The 17,026-nt window shown below is 30.1% G+C and overlaps 1 protein-coding gene across 23 annotated transcripts in view; it reads left to right on the top strand.

The window, feature by feature from the left end:
- Positions 1-17,026, top strand: part of shot (dystonin-like protein short stop) — a 97,923-nt gene that overhangs the window by 15,537 nt on the left and 65,360 nt on the right. For all 23 annotated transcript variants that reach the window (XM_088050017.1, XM_088050027.1, XM_088050040.1 and 20 more), the window contains one exon: positions 10,317-10,378. In XM_088050017.1, the coding sequence (XP_087906143.1) occupies positions 10,317-10,378 (62 nt within the window). The remainder of the gene's footprint in view (positions 1-10,316; positions 10,379-17,026) is intronic.

The following is a 17,026-nucleotide window of genomic DNA, read 5'->3' as shown; positions in this document are numbered from 1 at the left end:
ACATAAAACTTCAATTCTTATTAAGGTAATTCGCTCTTAAGAAGGTCATAAAAGATAATTTCTAATTAATCATAATCACAATTCTCATAAAAGAATCGCTCGTTTCTGATTCAAAATGATATAATATGTTTATTAAATTCCCACAATTATTCGCAGAATCGCAGGATATGAGTTCAGGAATTATGTGTCACTAATGACGTTTTAAACAGTTATTTTGTTAATTAATTGTGGTACAATTAAAAAGAACTGATTCTGTTTGTCACGATACGAAAAGTGTTGAGAAATGCGAATTATCAGGCTTCCAGCGATTCTCGATTCCTGTTAAATCCTGACGGATTAATTTCTACCTGTCAGATGACATAATTTCACAATTTTCTCGATCGTACCATAATTAGAAATGCAAATTGGTTTTAGTAGCGATTTTACTTATCTCTTGACAGGTATGAAAACAAATTGAGTGGAGTTTGTCTTGTAATTCTCTCAGTTTCCACGGGTTTCAACGGCGGGATGTCAAAATGAATGACATTGAGATGTGTGTGAAACTTCCTGCAGAAAACTTGACGATTGCTAGATAAAGCGAAAGTTTGTGAAGGAATAGGAAAATTTACAACAAAGAAAGAGGAAGAAAAGAAATGCGAAAATGTAAACAATTTTTTCAACATTCTTTAATTTCTGCATTTCTAGTGTTTTAAGAACGAAATAAATGCATGCTGTTTCTACAATCTGTTTTAATAAGAACACCAATTTTCAAAAATTTAGACCAAATGGACAAATTGTCAGAAATTTTCGTTCTGAAAAAGAAGACCTGATAATTTCTTCATTTTTTATGCGATTTTAACAAAATTTGTGGAGAGAAATATAGACCGTTTTTTTTTTAAACACATTTTCTGATCAGAAATAAATACAATCCGTTCCTTAAGACTCTGTAATTTCTTCATTATTTATGCGTTTTTAACCAAATTTAAGGAAATGATCATTCTTTACTGTTATATTAAATGTGCCGATTTACAAAAATTCAGACCAAAAACAAGAATTTTTAGAAATTTTTGTGTAGAGAACTGCGAAAATTTTGACAAATTTTTGGAACACCCTGTAATTCATTTGTTTTTAATGTCTTATAAACGAAATTTATGCATGTTGGTCCTCAGATCTGTTCCAGTACGATCACCAGTTTTCAAAAATTTAGATCAAAGAGACGAATTTTTAGAATTTTTCGATTTATGAACAAAAAAAAGGCTACCAATTTTTTTAAGATTTCGTAATTTCGTTATTCTTTATGCGATTTTAATGAAATTTGAGGAAATTATTACTTTGCCTGTGTTATTAAAACTGCTAATTTAGAGAAATTTAGACCGAAAATTAGAATTTTTTAGAAATTTTTCTTAAGAGAACTGCAAAAACTTTATAATTTTTTTTAACGCGTTGTAATTGCTTTGTTTTTGATGTCACCAGAATGAAATTTATACATGTTGTTCCTCTTATGAGTTTTAGTATGAGCAATAATTTTTAAAAATTTAGACCAACTAGACGAATTTTTAGAAATTTTCGTGTAGTGAACAAAGAAATAATTTATCTCAATTTTTAAGACCCGATAATTTCTTTATTATTCATGCGATCTTAATGAAATTTGTGGGAATTGTCGCTCTTGACTATTTTATTAAAAGTGACGATTTAGAAAAATTTAGATCAAAAACAAGAATTTTTAGAAATTTTTGTGAAGAGAACTGCGAAAATGTTAACAAAATTTTTCAACACCCTGTAATTTATTCGTTTTTAATATCTCAAAAACAGCATTTATACATGTTGGTTCTCATATCTGTCCTAGTATGATTACCAATTTTCAAAAATTTAGATCAAAGAGACGAATTTATAGAATTTTTCAACTTACGAGTATGAACAAAAAAAAGGCTACCAATTTTTTTAAGATTTTGTACTTTCGTTGTTCTTTATGCGATTGTAATGAAATTTGAGGAAATTATTACTCTTGGCTGTATTATTAAAACTGCTAATTTAGAGAAATTTAAACCGAAAATTAGAATTTTTAGAAATTTTTCTTTAGAAAACTGCGAAAAGTTTATCAATTTTTTTCAACGCGTTGTCATTTCTTCGCTTTTGATGTCACCAGAATGAAATTTAGACATGTTGTTCCTCTTATATGCTTTAGTAAGAGCAACAAGAATTTTTAGAAATTTTTGTTTAGAGAACTGCAAAATGTTAACAAATTTTTTCAACATTCATTCGTTTTTAATGTCTCTAAAACAAAATTTATGCATGTTTATCCTCATATGTATTTGTTCTAGTATAATAACCAATTTTCAAAAATTTAGATCAAAGACGAATTTTTAGAATTTTCCGATTTATGAACAAAAAAAAGCTATCAATTTTTTTAAGATCCTGTAAATTCTTTATTCTTTATGCGATTTTAATGAAATTCGAGTAAATTTATCACTCTTGGCTGTCTTATTGAAAGTGCTAATTTAAATAAATTTAGACCGAAAATAAGGGTTTTTAGAAATTTTTGAGAACTGCGAAAATATATTTTTTTTAACTTCCTGTAAATCCTTCATTTTTGATGTCACAAGAACGAAATTTCTGCATGTTGTTTCCATTGTCTGTTTTAGTGAGACTGTAAATTTGCAAAGATTTAGACCAAATAGACGAATTTTTAGAAATTTTTATTTTACCAAAAAAAATGCAATTAAATTTTTAGGGTTCTGTGATTTTGTTATTTATTACGCTATTTTAACGAAATTTGTGGAGATTATAATCGACTGTCTTACCAAGTGCTAATTTAGAAAAATTTAGACAGAAAATTAGAATTTTCTGAAATTTTTATTTGAAAAACTGCGAAAATTTTGTCAAATTTTCAACACCCTGTAATTCCGTTATTTTTGGTGTCATAGGAACGAAATTTATGCAGGTGATTTTTCTTGTCCGTTTTAGGAAGATCACCAATTTGCAAAAATTTAGATCGAATAGGCGAATTTTTAGAAATTTTCGGTTTACGAACAAATAAAAAGTGCTTTACCAAATTTTTAAGACTATTTTTTTTGCTATTTTATTGAAATTTAAGTAAATTACCACTCAACTGTCTTGTTAAAATTGCTAATTTAGAAAATTTTAGTCCAAAAGTAAGAATTTTTTAAATTTTTATTTCGGAGACCTTTTAAATTTTGTTACTAATTTTTCAACAATTTCTTCATTTTTGGAGTCAAAAAACAAAATTTATACCTGTTGCTCCTTTCGTCTGTTCTAGTAAGACTATCAATTTTCAAAAATTTAGATCAAAATTTTTTTTTATTCCACGAGTGTTTAAATTTTCCTCTTCGTGACCCCTTTCACTTAAACCATAATTAGAAAACCAAGGTGCAGTACCTCGTCGATAATTTTCCTAATATCCTCCACATCCGGATCAATCAAATTTCCATCAAAACGAGCCAGCCAATTTAATCTTCTTCTAATCTACCTAAGTACGACCCCTCATTAATCTTGCTTCACCTGATTGACATTAATCCCTTAGATCTCCTCCCACAAACAAATTTATCTTCTCATTCGCCGCAACAATTTAAAAAATCGGCGCCGGCGCCCCCACATAAAAATTCAAAGCAGTCTCTGTACTCATTAAACGCACTCGAGTTATCAAACATAAGCACTCAATTCTCTCGCGTTTTAATTATTACAAGTGACGTTTCCAGAGCATCGTACAGTTAGCACGAGGAATAAATTAACATTCTTCGACGTTTTACACACTCCAGAGCCTGATTACCGTTGCAGCGTAACGTAACTCAAAATGATCATTACGAATTATGCGTGAAATGTCATTAGCATCTCGCTAAATATTTGCAGTCACCGGCGAAAATAAATATTACAGAGAGGCAGCAGCTCATTTGAAATTCAATTTTATCTCGGGGCGGAGAACTTTGTTATTAATCGGACGGTTTTATCATTTTTTTAATGCAAATTTGTTGGTACGGAGAGCTGGGAGTTGCAGTTCAATGCTGCTTCTATTATTATTATGCTACCGTTACTGCGGAAAGGCGATATTTCAGCGAAGATTGTCTTCTTTCGTTGGAATATAAACGATGCTATTTCAGTCTGTTAATCACGAAAATAGGCAGGCCATGACTTTGTTTGATGGTGTGGTAACCCTGAAAAAACAATTGGGAATTGACACCTCGAATGACGTTTCGTGGATGGCGTATTTACACATAACCTCAAAAAAGTTTTAACGTCAGTCATCAAAATCACAGTCTGCCCATTTTTTGCAGATTTCCAAATAAACGGTTCTAAAAGTTTTAATTTTTGGTTAAACATATTTCAAATTAGCATTTTAAATAAGACAATGAATAAAGATCTCCAAAAATTTACTCAAAATGACGGCAAGAATAAAGAAATTACAGAGCCTTAAAATGTTTAGTAAATTTTGTTTACTTTCTCTTTAAATAATTTTTAAAAATTTGTATGTTTGCTCGAAATTTTTGCAAATTAGTGGTCTTATTAGAACTGACAAGAGGAAAAATATGCGGAAATTTTGTTCTTGTAGCACCAAAAGTGATGGAATTACAGGGTGTTAAAAAAATTTGATAGGTGTTTTGCAGTTTTCCAATAAAAATTTCTAAAAATTCAAACTTTTGGTTTACATTTTCCTAAATTACCTCTTTCATAATTACATATATAGTCAAGATTGACAATCTCCATCAATATCGTTAAAATAGCATAAAGAATAAACAAATTACAGCCGTTTTAAAATTTTGTAAATTTTGTTATTTTTTTAATTTTTAATTTGAAAGTTTCGTCCATGTGATCTAAATTTTTGTAAATTGGTGGTCTTACTAGAACAAACAAGAGGAAGAACATGGAAATTTCGATTTTGTGACACTAAAAATGATGGAAATACAGGATGTTGAAAAAGTTTAAAACATTTTTTGCCGTTCTCCAAACAAAAATTTCTCAAAATTCTAATTTTTGGTCTAGATTTTTCTAAATTGCCACTTTTAATAAAATAGTCAGGATTGACAATCTCCATAAATTTCGTTAAAATCGCATCAAGAATAAAGAAATTAGAGGCTCTTAAACATTTTTGGCAAGTTTTGTTATGAAAATTTCTAAAAATTTGTATATTTTATCTAAATTTTTGCAAATTGGAGGTCCTACTAGAATACACAAGAGGAAAAACATGTGTAAACTTCGATATTGTGACACCAAAAATGATGGAAATACAGGTGTTCAAAAGTTTCATAGTTTTTTGGCAGTTCTTCATATAACAATTTCTAAAAGTTTTATTTTACGGTCTACATTTTTCTAACTTAGCTCTTTTAATAAGATAGCCAAGATTGATAATCTTCTCAAATTTTATTAAAATCACATCAAGAATAACGAAATTAGAGGCCCTTAAACATGCCAAGTTGTGTTAATTTTTTTCTAGTTTATAAAATAAAAATTCTAAAAATTTGTCTATTTGATCTATATGGTTGCAAATTAGTGGTCCTATTAGAACAAACAAAAGGTAAATCGTGCGTTAATTTTGATATTGTGACACCCAAATTGTCGGAATTGCAGGATTCTCCAAATAAAAATTTCTAAAAATTGTAATTTTCCGTTTAAATTTTTCTAAATTACTAAGTTTAATAAGAGTCAGGACTGACAATCACAAGTTTCGTTGAAATTGCATCAAGAATAAAGAAATTATAGGCCCTTAAATTTTGTAGTAAATTTCGTTATTTTTTTCCTAGTTTATAAAATGAAAATTTCTAAAATTTTGTCTATTTGATCTAAATTTTTGCAAATAGTGGTCTTATTAGAACAAACAAACGGAAAAACATACGTACAGTTCGATCTTGTAAGATGAAAAATGAAGGAATTACAGGGTGTTGAAAAAGTTTGATAAGACTTTTTAGTTCTCCAAATACAAATTTCTAAAAATTCTAATTTTTTGTCTAAATTTTTTAAATTACCAGTTTTAATTAGATTGTCAGGATTGACAATCACAAGTTTCTTTAAAATTGCATCAAGTATAAAAAAATTATAGGCCCTTAAATTTTATAGTAAATTTTGTTAATTTTTTTCTAGTTTATAAAATGAAAATTTCTAAAAATTTGTATATTTTTATCTAAATTTTTGCAAATTGGAGGTCCTACTAGAATACACAAGAGGAAAAACATGTGTAAACTTCGATATTGTGACACCAAAAATGATGGAAATACAGGTGTTCAAAAGTTTCATAGTTTTTTGGCAGTTCTTCATATAACAATTTCTAAAAGTTTTATTTTACGGTCTACATTTTTCTAACTTGGCTCTTTTAATAAGATAGTCAAGATTGATAATCTTCTCAAATTTTATTAAACTCACATCAAGAATAACGAAATTAGAGGCCCTTAAACATGCCAAGTTGTGTTAATTTTTTTCTAGTTTATAAAATAAAAATTCTAAAAATTTGTCTATTTGATCTATATGGTTGCAAATTAGTGGTCCTATTAGAACAAACAAAAGGTAAATCGTGCGTTAATTTTGATATTGTGACACCCAAATTGTCGCAATCACAGGATTCCCCAAATAAAAATTTCTAAAAATTCTAATTTTCCGTTTAAATTTTTCTAAATTACTAAGTTTAATAAGAGTCAGGACTGACAATCACAAGTTTCGTTGAAATTGCATCAAGAATAAAGAAATTATAGGCCCTTAAATTTTGTAGTAAATTTCGTTATTTTTTTCCTAGTTTATAAAATGAAAATTTCTAAAATTTTGTCTATTTGATCTAAATTTTTGCAAATAGTGGTCTTATTAGAACAAACAAACGGAAAAACATGCGTACAGTTCGATCTTGTAAGATGAAAAATGAAGGAATTACAGGGTGTTGAAAAAGTTTGATAAGACTTTTTAGTTCTCCAAATACAAATTTCTAAAAATTCTAATTTTTCGTCTAAATTTTTTAAATTACCAGTTTTAATTAGATTGTCAGGATTGGCAATCACAAGTTTCTTTAAAATTGCATCAAGTATAAAAAAATTATAGGCCCTTAAATTTTATAGTAAATTTTGTTAATTTTTTTCTAGTTTATAAAATGAAAATTTCTAAAAATTTGTATATTTTTATCTAAATTTTTGCAAATTCGAGGTCCTACTTGAATACACAAGAGGAAAAACATGAGTAAACTTCGATATTGTGACACCAAAAATGATGGAAATACAGGTGTTCAAAAGTTTCTTAGTTTTTTGGCAGTTCTTCATATAACAATTTCTAAAAGTTTTAATTTACGGTCTACATTTTTCTAACTTAGCTCTTTTAATAAGATAGTCAAGATTGATAATCTTCTCAAATTTTATTAAAATCACATCAAGAATAACGAAATTAGAGGCCCTTAAACATGCCAAGTTGTCTTAATTTTTTTCTAGTTTATAAAATAAAAATTCTAAAAATTTGTCTATTTGATCTATATGGTTGCAAATTAGTGGTCCTATTAGAACAAACAAAAGGTAAATCGTGCGTTAATTTTGATATTGTGACACCCAAATTGTCGGAATTGCAGGATTCTCCAAATAAAAATTTCTAAAAATTGTAATTTTCCGTTTAAATTTTTCTAAATTACTAAGTTTAATAAGAGTCAGGACTGACAATCACAAGTTTCGTTGAAATTGCATCAAGAATAAAGAAATTATAGGCCCTTAAATTTTGTAGTAAATTTCGTTATTTTTTCCTAGTTTATAAAATGAAAATTTCTAAAATTTTGTCTATTTGATCTAAATTTTTGCAAATAGTGGTCTTATTAGAACAAACAAACGGAAAAACATACGTACAGTTCGATCTTGTAAGATGAAAAATGAAGGAATTACAGGGTGTTGAAAAAGTTTGATAAGACTTTTTAGTTCTCCAAATACAAATTTCTAAAAATTCTAATTTTTCGTCTAAATTTTTTAAATTACCAGTTTTAATTAGATTGTCAGGATTGACAATCACAAGTTTCTTTAAAATTGCATCAAGTATAAAGAAATTATAGGCCCTTAAATTTTATAGTAAATTGTGTTAATTTTTTTCTAGTTTATAAAATAAAAATTTCTAAAATTTTGTCTATTTGATCTAAATTTTTGCAAATTAGTGGTCTTACTAGAACAAACAAACGGAAAAACATACGTAAAGTTCGATCTTGTAAGATTAAAATTGAAGGAATTACAGGGTGTTGAAAAAGTTTGATAACTTTTTAGTTCTCCAAATACAAATTTCTAAAAATTCGAATTTTTCGTTTAATTTTTTCTAAATTACCACTTTTAATTAGATAGTCAGGATTGACAATCGACAAATTCCGTTAAAATCGAATAAGAATAAGGAAATTATAGGTCTTTAAAATTTTTTGCCAAATTTTGTTAGATTTTTTCTAGTTTATAAATTAAAATTTCTAATTTCTACTTTGATCAATTTTTTTTAAATTGTTGATCTTACTAAAACAAACAAGAGTAAACACTTCGATCTGGATACCTCAAAAATGATTTAATTACAGGGTGTTGAAAAAATTTGCTAGGTTTTTCGCAGTTTTCCAAATACAAATTAAAAAAAAAATTTTTTTCTAAATTGCCACTTTTATTAAGATACTGAAGAGCGATAATCTCCACAAATTGAGTTAAAATTATATCAAGAATAAAGAAATTACAGACCGTTAAAAATATCTGGTAAATTTTTTTCTAGTTAAAAAAAGAAAATTTCTAGAAAATTGATCTAAATTTTCGAAAATTGGAATTCTTACTTAGATCAAACGAGAGGAGAATCCTACGCAAAATTGGTTGCTATAATACCAATAATGTTGTAATTACATGGTGTTGAAAAGATAGATAGATTTTTCGCAGTTTTTCAAATATATATTTTTTTAAATTCTGTTTATTGGTCTAAATTTTTCTAAATTACCGCTTTAAATAAGACAATATAGATTAACATTCTCCACAAATTTCAATCAAATCGCATTATGAATAAAGAAGTTATGGGCCCTTCAAATTTTTGGTTAAGTTTCTTAATAATTTTTTTTAGTTTGTAAAATAAAAATTTCTAAAAATTTATCTATTTGATCTAAATTTTTGCATTTTTGTGGTTTTGCCAGAACAAACAAGAGGAAAAACATGCAGAAATTTCGAAATTATGACATCAAAAAACATGGAATTACAGGGGGTTGAAAAAGTTTGATGAGATTTTTGCAGTTCTTTAAATAAAAATTTCTAAAAATTCTTAGTTTCGGTCTAAATTGTTCTAAATTACTACATTAAATAAGGTAGTCAATAGTGATAATTTCCACAAATTTCGTTAAAATCACATTGAAAATAAAGAAATTACAGGCGGTTAAAAATATTTGGTCAATTTTCTTAATTTTTTTTTTAGTCTATAAAATGAAAATTTCTAAAAATTCTAATTTTTAGTCAAATGTTTTCAAAATTGGCACTTTTCATAAAGCACTCAACAGTGATAATGTGCACAAATGTCATTACAATTGCATCAAAAATGGCGAAATTACAGGGTGTTTTAACACGTTAATTTCTCAAAATTCTCTATATATTTTTGTACAATTTATGTAAAAAAAATTAAGAAATTTTCACGACACGACTAAGATTCTTTGTTCTTCACATGAACTGACTGCAAAGAAAGCAGGCTCTGCCTGAATTGTCAAAAACGATCCTTATCAGTCCTACCAACCACCTGCCGCTTTTTGTCGCTTCCTAATGTTTTGCCTTGAACAAGAATGTAATAATTGTTATAATTATTGTTTTTAATATCACGTAAAGATGAGCAATAGGTCAGAAATCGATCGGAAAGTTTAATCACAAGAAGATTATTCCAACAAAAGGAAAACCGCATTAACCTTGCAGTCAGTGCGCTCGACAGCCGCATTCCACGTCTGCTATCTTCACAAAAAGTGTCCTCAGAAATAAAAATAAAAATGACAAAACTAGAGAAGTCCGTTTTTCCTCCTTGAAATTCCTTACATTTCCAACACACTTTTTTGTACTGAAATCCATATAAACTGAGCCACCCTGTATATAAATAACGCGAGTTTCTAAGCGCACTTTTTCGCCGTCGTTTTCATTAATGACCAAGAAAAACTCTTTCATGTTTGCACGGCTCGTACTCACCATTAGGCTCATAACCGGTCGTCAAGAATTTAACAGTCATACCCAATAAATTGTCGCTTCGGAGATAATGAATCAACCTCATTGCTCATCGCTTTACCATGAACCGTAAAAGGAGTTACGACACTCTTGGTTTTTGACGTTACACGTGAAAATAACAATTTGTATGGAAAAACCGTTTGTGTTTGTACTCATTGTTGATTTTTTTTTCAGACGAACGCGATGCTGTTCAGAAGAAAACGTTCACGAAATGGGTCAACAAACATTTAAAAAAGGTAAGACGTGTGGTATTGTTACCTCATAATTCATCATGACACATTGTGGGCCAAATAAGGCGATGGGAATATTTATCGCCATAAGCATTCCTTGCGCGGTTCTGCGGTGCGGGAAAATTTTTTGTAGATTTTTCCGGAAACGGAGGTGTTTCGTATGAGTGGCGTTTCGTGCATCACGCGACTTTTCCTTCGATTGCTTTCTCAAGAAACCGCGAAATGACGTCAGTTTTCGTTAAGAAAACGGAAAGTACGAAACGGCGTCTTGGATTTCCTCCGTTGGAGGAGTCGTTGACATCGACGTGTAAATTTGTTGAAGTTCAAGCACAGAAATAATATTCGCGGCGAGGTAAAAATAGGAGCGGCTATTGTAGAATTCAGACTTGGGGGATTTCCGGGAGTTGTGGTCGGACTGATCGATTTTATGGGGTGATTGGTTTAGCTGCTTTGTAATAAGAGCGAGTTGGAGAATTGAACGTGTTTGGTAAAACGAGTGACATACTTTTGTTTGTATGATTTAATGATTGCCATTAATGGAGTGGAGAATTTTTCGAAAAAAAATCGTTGTTATATGGCGCTCATGGTAAAATATGGCGACGTCTGTATGGTTCATGAAGTCGCATTGGACAGTTTTTGATAGATCTTGATGTTCTCTTTCGAATGGTGCCACATTTGACCGAGTTTGACTACGTTTTGACTGCGAAAAATTGGAAAATTCAGGAGCTGGTTCAAAAATCCTGACTGAAACTTGCATTCATCGATAATTGGGGAAATTCTAACTTGATAGTGTTCAATTTTGGCACTTTTAAAGATTTTCGTGTTTTCTTTCGATTGGTATTACATTTGACTAACGTTGAGCTCATTTTGACGGAGAAAAATTCAAATTTATGGGAGCTGTGTCAAAAATTTTAACTGAAATTAACTTTCGACGATAATTCGAAAATTTATAACGCGATAGTGTTTGAATTCAGCGCTTTTATAGAGTTTGCTGTTTTCTTTTTATTGGTATTACATTGGACTGCTTTTGACTACATTTTGAGTGTGAAAAATACCAATTTCTTTGACATGTGTCAAAAATCTAAACTGAAATTTACTTTTGACGATAATTTGAGTAATTACAGCTTGTCAGTGTTCAAATTGGATACTTTTGTAGATTTTGATGTTCTCTTTCCAATGATACTACGTTTGACTGAGTTTGATTACGTTTTGACTGAAAAAAATTTGAAAATTTAGGAGCTGGTTCAAAAATCCTGACTGAAAATTGCATTGATCGATAATTTGGGGAAATTCTAACTTATTGGTGTTCAAATTTGGCACTTTTATAGATTTTCGTGTTCTGTTCCGATTGGTGTTACATTTGATTAACTTTGAGCTCATTTTGACGGAGAAAAATAGGAATTTATGGGAGCTGTGTCAAAAATTCTGACTGAAATTTACTTTCGGGGATAATTCGAAAACTTATAACTCGATAGTGTTCAAATTCAGCGCTTTTATAGAGTTTGGTGTTTTCTTTCGATTGGTATTACATTTGACTAATTTTGACTACATTTTGAGTGTGAAAAATACCAATTTTTTGGACCTTTGGCAAAAATCCCAACTGAAATTTACTTTTGATGATAATTTGAGTAATTACAGCTTGTCAGTGTTCAAATTGGATACTTTTGTAGAATTTGATGTTCTCTTTCCAATGATACTACGTTTGACTGAGTTTGATTACCTTTTGACTGAAAAAAATTTGAAAATTCAGGAGCTGGTTCAAAAATCCTGACTGAAACTTGCATTCATCGATAATTGGGGAAATTCTAACTTGATAGTGTTCAAATTTGGCACTTTTATAGATTTTCGTGTTTTCTTCCGATTGGTATTACATTTGACTTTGGAGAAAAATAGGAGTTTATGGGAGCTGTGTTAAAAATTCTAACTGAAATTTACTTTCGGCGATAATTTGAAAACTTATAACGCGATAGTGTTCAAATTTGGCGCTCTTATAGAGTTTGGTGTTTTCTTTCGATTGGTATTACATTTGACTAATTTTGACTACATTTTGAGTGTGAAAAATACCAATTTCTTGGACCTGTGTCAAAAATCCCAACTGAAATTCACTTTCGACGATAATTTGAGGAATTTACAGCTTGACAGTGTTCAAATCGGGCACTTTTGTAGATTTTGATGTTCTCTTTCCAATGATACTAGGTTTGACTGAGTTTGATTATGTTTTGACTCCGGAAACTTGTAAAACTTACGAGTTGCTTAAAAAATTCTGACCGAAATTTACGTTTATTGATAAATTGGGGAAGTTCTAGATAGATAGTGTTCAAATTTTGCACTTTTTTATAACTTTATGTTCTTTTTCCATTGGTACTACATTTGACTAACTTTGAGTGAGTTTTGACTACGAAAATTATTAGTTTTTAGGTCCTATGTGAAAAATCTCAAGAGAAAATTACTTTTGGTGATAATTTGAAAAAAGTTGAACCCGATAGTGTTCACATTCGGTGATCTTATAGATTTTGTTATTCTCTTTCGAATAATTTCACATTTGACTGAGTTTGACTACGTCTTGACTGCGAAAAATTGGAAAACTCGGGAGCTGCTTTAAAAATCCCAACCGAAATTTTTATTTAGCGATAAATCGGGAAGTTCTAGCTAGTTGGTGGTCAAATCCGACATTGTCTTATATTATGATGTTCTCTTTCGATTGGTATTACATTTGACTAACTTTAAGTAAGTTTTGACAGCGAAAAATTTTGATTTCTAGAATCTGTGTCAAAAATCGTAATCGAAATTTGCTTTCAACGAGATGGTAAACAGTTTTAGCTAGATATTGTTCAAATTCGACAATGTTCTAGATTTTGATACTCTCTTTTGATTGGAATTACGTTTGACCGAATTTGACTACATTTTGACTGCAATAATTCCAAATTTCTAGGAGCTGTCTTAAAAATTCCAACTGAAATTTACTTTCGGCTATAAGTCGGGATGCTTTGGCTTGATATGTGTTGAAACTTGGTACTTTTATAGATTTTGTTATTCTTTTGAATGATGCCACATTTGACCAAATTTGACAACATTTTGACTGCGAAAAATTGCAATATTCAGGAGCTGCTTTAAAAATCCTGACCGAAACTTCCATTTAACGATAAATGAGGAACTTTTAGCTAGATGGTGTTCAAATTAGACATTGGCTTTGACTATGGTGTTCTCTTTCGATTGGTCTTCCATTTGACTAATTTTGAGTAAATTTTGACGGCGAAAAATACCAATTTTGCGGAACCGTGTCGAAATTCCCAACTAAAATATACTTTCGGCGGTAATTCGAGGAGCTTTGACTTTATGGTGTTCAAATTTGGCACTTTTGTAGATTTTGATGTTCTCTTTCGTTTGGTGTGACATTTGATGAAGTTTGCCTAAATTTTGACTGTCAAAAATTCCAATTTCTAGGATCTGAATCAAAAATTCCAATTGAAAATTACTTTCGACAATAATGTGAGAAATTTGAGCTTGATAGTGTTCAAATTGGCCGCACTTATAGATTTAGATGTTTTTTTCAGAATTATGTCACATTTAACCGAGTTTGACTGCATTTCGACTACGAAAAACCTTAATTTTGAGGATGTGCGTCAAAAATCCTAATCAAAATTTACTTTCAGCGAGAAATTGAACAATTTTTGCTGGATAGTGTTCAAATTTGCCAATGTTTTTCATTTTCATGTTCTTTTTCGATTAGTATAACATTTGACTGAACTTGACCAAATTTTGACTTAAAAAATTCCCAATTTCTAGGATCCGTGTCAAATATCCCATCCGAAACTTACTTTCGGCGATAACTCGAAAAGTTTTTGCTTTATTGTGTTCAAATTTGACCCTTCTAAAGATTTTGATATTCTCTTTCGAATGATGCCCACTTAGCCGAATTTGATCAAGTTTTGACTGCGAAATGTTTCAATTTCTAGCACTTGTTTCAAAAATCCCAGCTGAAACTTACATTCGGCGATAACTCGAAAAGTTTTTGCTTGATAGTATTAAAATTTGACATTGTTATAGATTTTAACATTTTCTTTCGAATGATGCCACGTTTGACCCATTTTGACCAAATTTTGACTACGAAAATTGACAAAATCCGGGAGTTGCGTCAAAATACTCTCTAAAGCTTACATATCGCTGTAACTTGAATCATTTTGACGAGATTTGTCTCAAATTTGACACTTTTATACATTTTGATATTATCTTTCAACTGAGTGAGGTGCTCAAGTCTTATCGACGTTTCTGACATATTTACAAGAGAAACTTTCGGAGCATCCGGTACTCTTCAATATTCCACGAACAATGAAAACGCTATTTACTGAAACTTTAGTCAAGATGGCTAGGTTAAACTTTCGCGGACGGAAGTCGTAAATTCTTTCACTCAGTGTCACTCGGAAAATATAACGTCAAGGAGAGTCGTCGACGTTCAAATGTTTATCAACAAAGAAATATCGGGCGGCTGTGAAATTTGAAATATCGCGGTAGCCCTGCTTCTTTGACAGTTTGTCATTGCTGACAGTACTCGTCAGGGCTACCAACCACAGACCTAACATCACTGATTTGTCCAGTGCCGTAACAGTACCATTTTGTTTCATTGAGGAATTGCACCGTTCCGTGCAGAGAAAGTAAATGTGGCCCGTTACACTTCCTCCGGTTCTCACTGTATAACTTAATCAAAGTACTTGTGGTAATGACCTGTAACGGACTTGTAACAATTAGTTCCGCAAAGATGTTCGGATGATTTAGAACAGGTTCGGAACTGGCGAATTGTCTGTCTGAACGCATGTCTGTAAAAATTCGCTTTTTTTTTGGTTTAGTGGTGGTAATGGCGTAATTGTATTGCACGCACCATTGAAGTTGCGTGATTATAGAGTGGAGTTGCCAAGCTCTTTTTCAAGTGGAGCGAACATTTGCCAGAAGGAGTTTTTAGGATGAGTGGTACTTGGGAATGAATTATGCTAGAAATGAAATTTAAATTGGAGTGGTGATGTTTAGCAAGTCGTTAATGGAAGAAAAAGTTGGAATCGTGGTCTTGGAGGAATTGCAAAGATGCGATAATGAATACAATGAACTTTTGAGCAAACAGATGGTGTCATTAGAACAATTCGTTTTTTTACTCTTTTCATTATTGCTTTTGTCTCTTGTGTTTTCTTCTGAATTAGCGATGATTTCTTCACTTTTTTCATCAATTAGCGAGGTTTTGTGGTACGAACATTAGGGATTACAGGGTGAAAAAAATGGTGAATTTCTGTATGATTCTGCGAATACCATTTTTTTTTAATTCTTCTTTTTGGTTTAAAGTTTTGTAAATTGGTACTTTTAGTTGGATTGGCAAGACTAGTAGCCTGCATAAATTTTATTAGTGTGAGGCCAAAAATGGAGGAATTACAGGGTGTTGAAAAAATTTGATATGATTTTCGCAGTTTTCCAAACAAAAATTTCTAAAAGTTCTTATTTTTGGTCTAAATTTTTCTAAATTGGTAGTTTTACTAACACAATCAAGAAGTAATAATATCCACGAATTTCGTTAAATTTCCATTAAGAATGAAGAAATTACTAAGCCTTAAAAATTTGGTAGCACTTTTTTTTGTACATAAATTGAAAATTTCTAAAAATTCGTCTATTTGATTTAAATTTTTGTAAATTGGTGATCTTACTAAATCAGACAAGAGAAATGACATTTGCAAAATTTTGTTTTTTTAAGACCAATAATAGAGAAATTACAAGGTGTTGAAAAAATTTGACAAAATTTTCGCAGTTCTCCAAACAAAAATTTCTAAAAATTCTTATTTTTGGTCTAAATTTTTCTAAATTGGTGCTTTTACTAACACAAGCAAGAGTAATAATATCCACAAATTTTGTTAAATTTCAATTAAGAATAAAGAAATTACAAAGTCTTAAAAATTTGTTAGCACTTTTTTTTGTGCATAAAACGAAAATTTTTAAAAATTCGTCTATTTGATTTAAATTTTTGTAAATCGGTGATATTTCTAAAACAGACAAGAGAAATGACATGCAAAAATTTTGTGTTTTTAAGACCAATAATAGAGAAATTAAAAAAATTTGACAAAATTTTCGCAGTTCTCCAACCAAAATTTTCTAAAAATTCTTATTTTTGGTTTAAATTTCTCTAAATTAGCACTTTGAATAAGGCAGCCAAGCGTAATAACTTCCGCAAATTTTGTTAAAATCGCATCAAGAGTGAAGAAATTACAGGGGCTTAAAAAAATTTGGTAGCATTTTTTTTTGCCCATAAGACGAAAATTTCTAAAAAATCGTCAATTTGATCTAAGTTTTTGCAAATTAGTGATCTTTCTAAATATAACGAAAGTAACAAGATGTAGACATTTCGTTCTTGTGGCACCAAAAATGATGGAACTACAGGGTGTTGAAAAAATTCGATAAGGTTTTTGCAGTTTTTCAAAGAAAAATTTCTAAAAAATCTTGTTTTTGATCTAAATTTCTTTAAATTAGCACTTTTAATAAGACTGTAATAATTTCCGCAAATTTCGTTAAAATCGCATTAGGAATGAAGGAACTACAAGGTGTTAAAAAAATTTGGTGGAATTTTCGTAGTTCACGAAACAAAAATTTCTAAAAAAATTTACTTTTGGTCAAAATTTTTCC

This window comes from Gnatocerus cornutus, chromosome 1, assembly GCF_029298725.1.
Source record: "Gnatocerus cornutus isolate USDA-ARS CGAHR chromosome 1, icGnaCorn1.1, whole genome shotgun sequence".
NCBI lineage: Eukaryota > Metazoa > Arthropoda > Insecta > Coleoptera > Tenebrionidae > Gnatocerus > Gnatocerus cornutus.
This window is presented reverse-complemented; position numbering and strand designations above follow the sequence as displayed.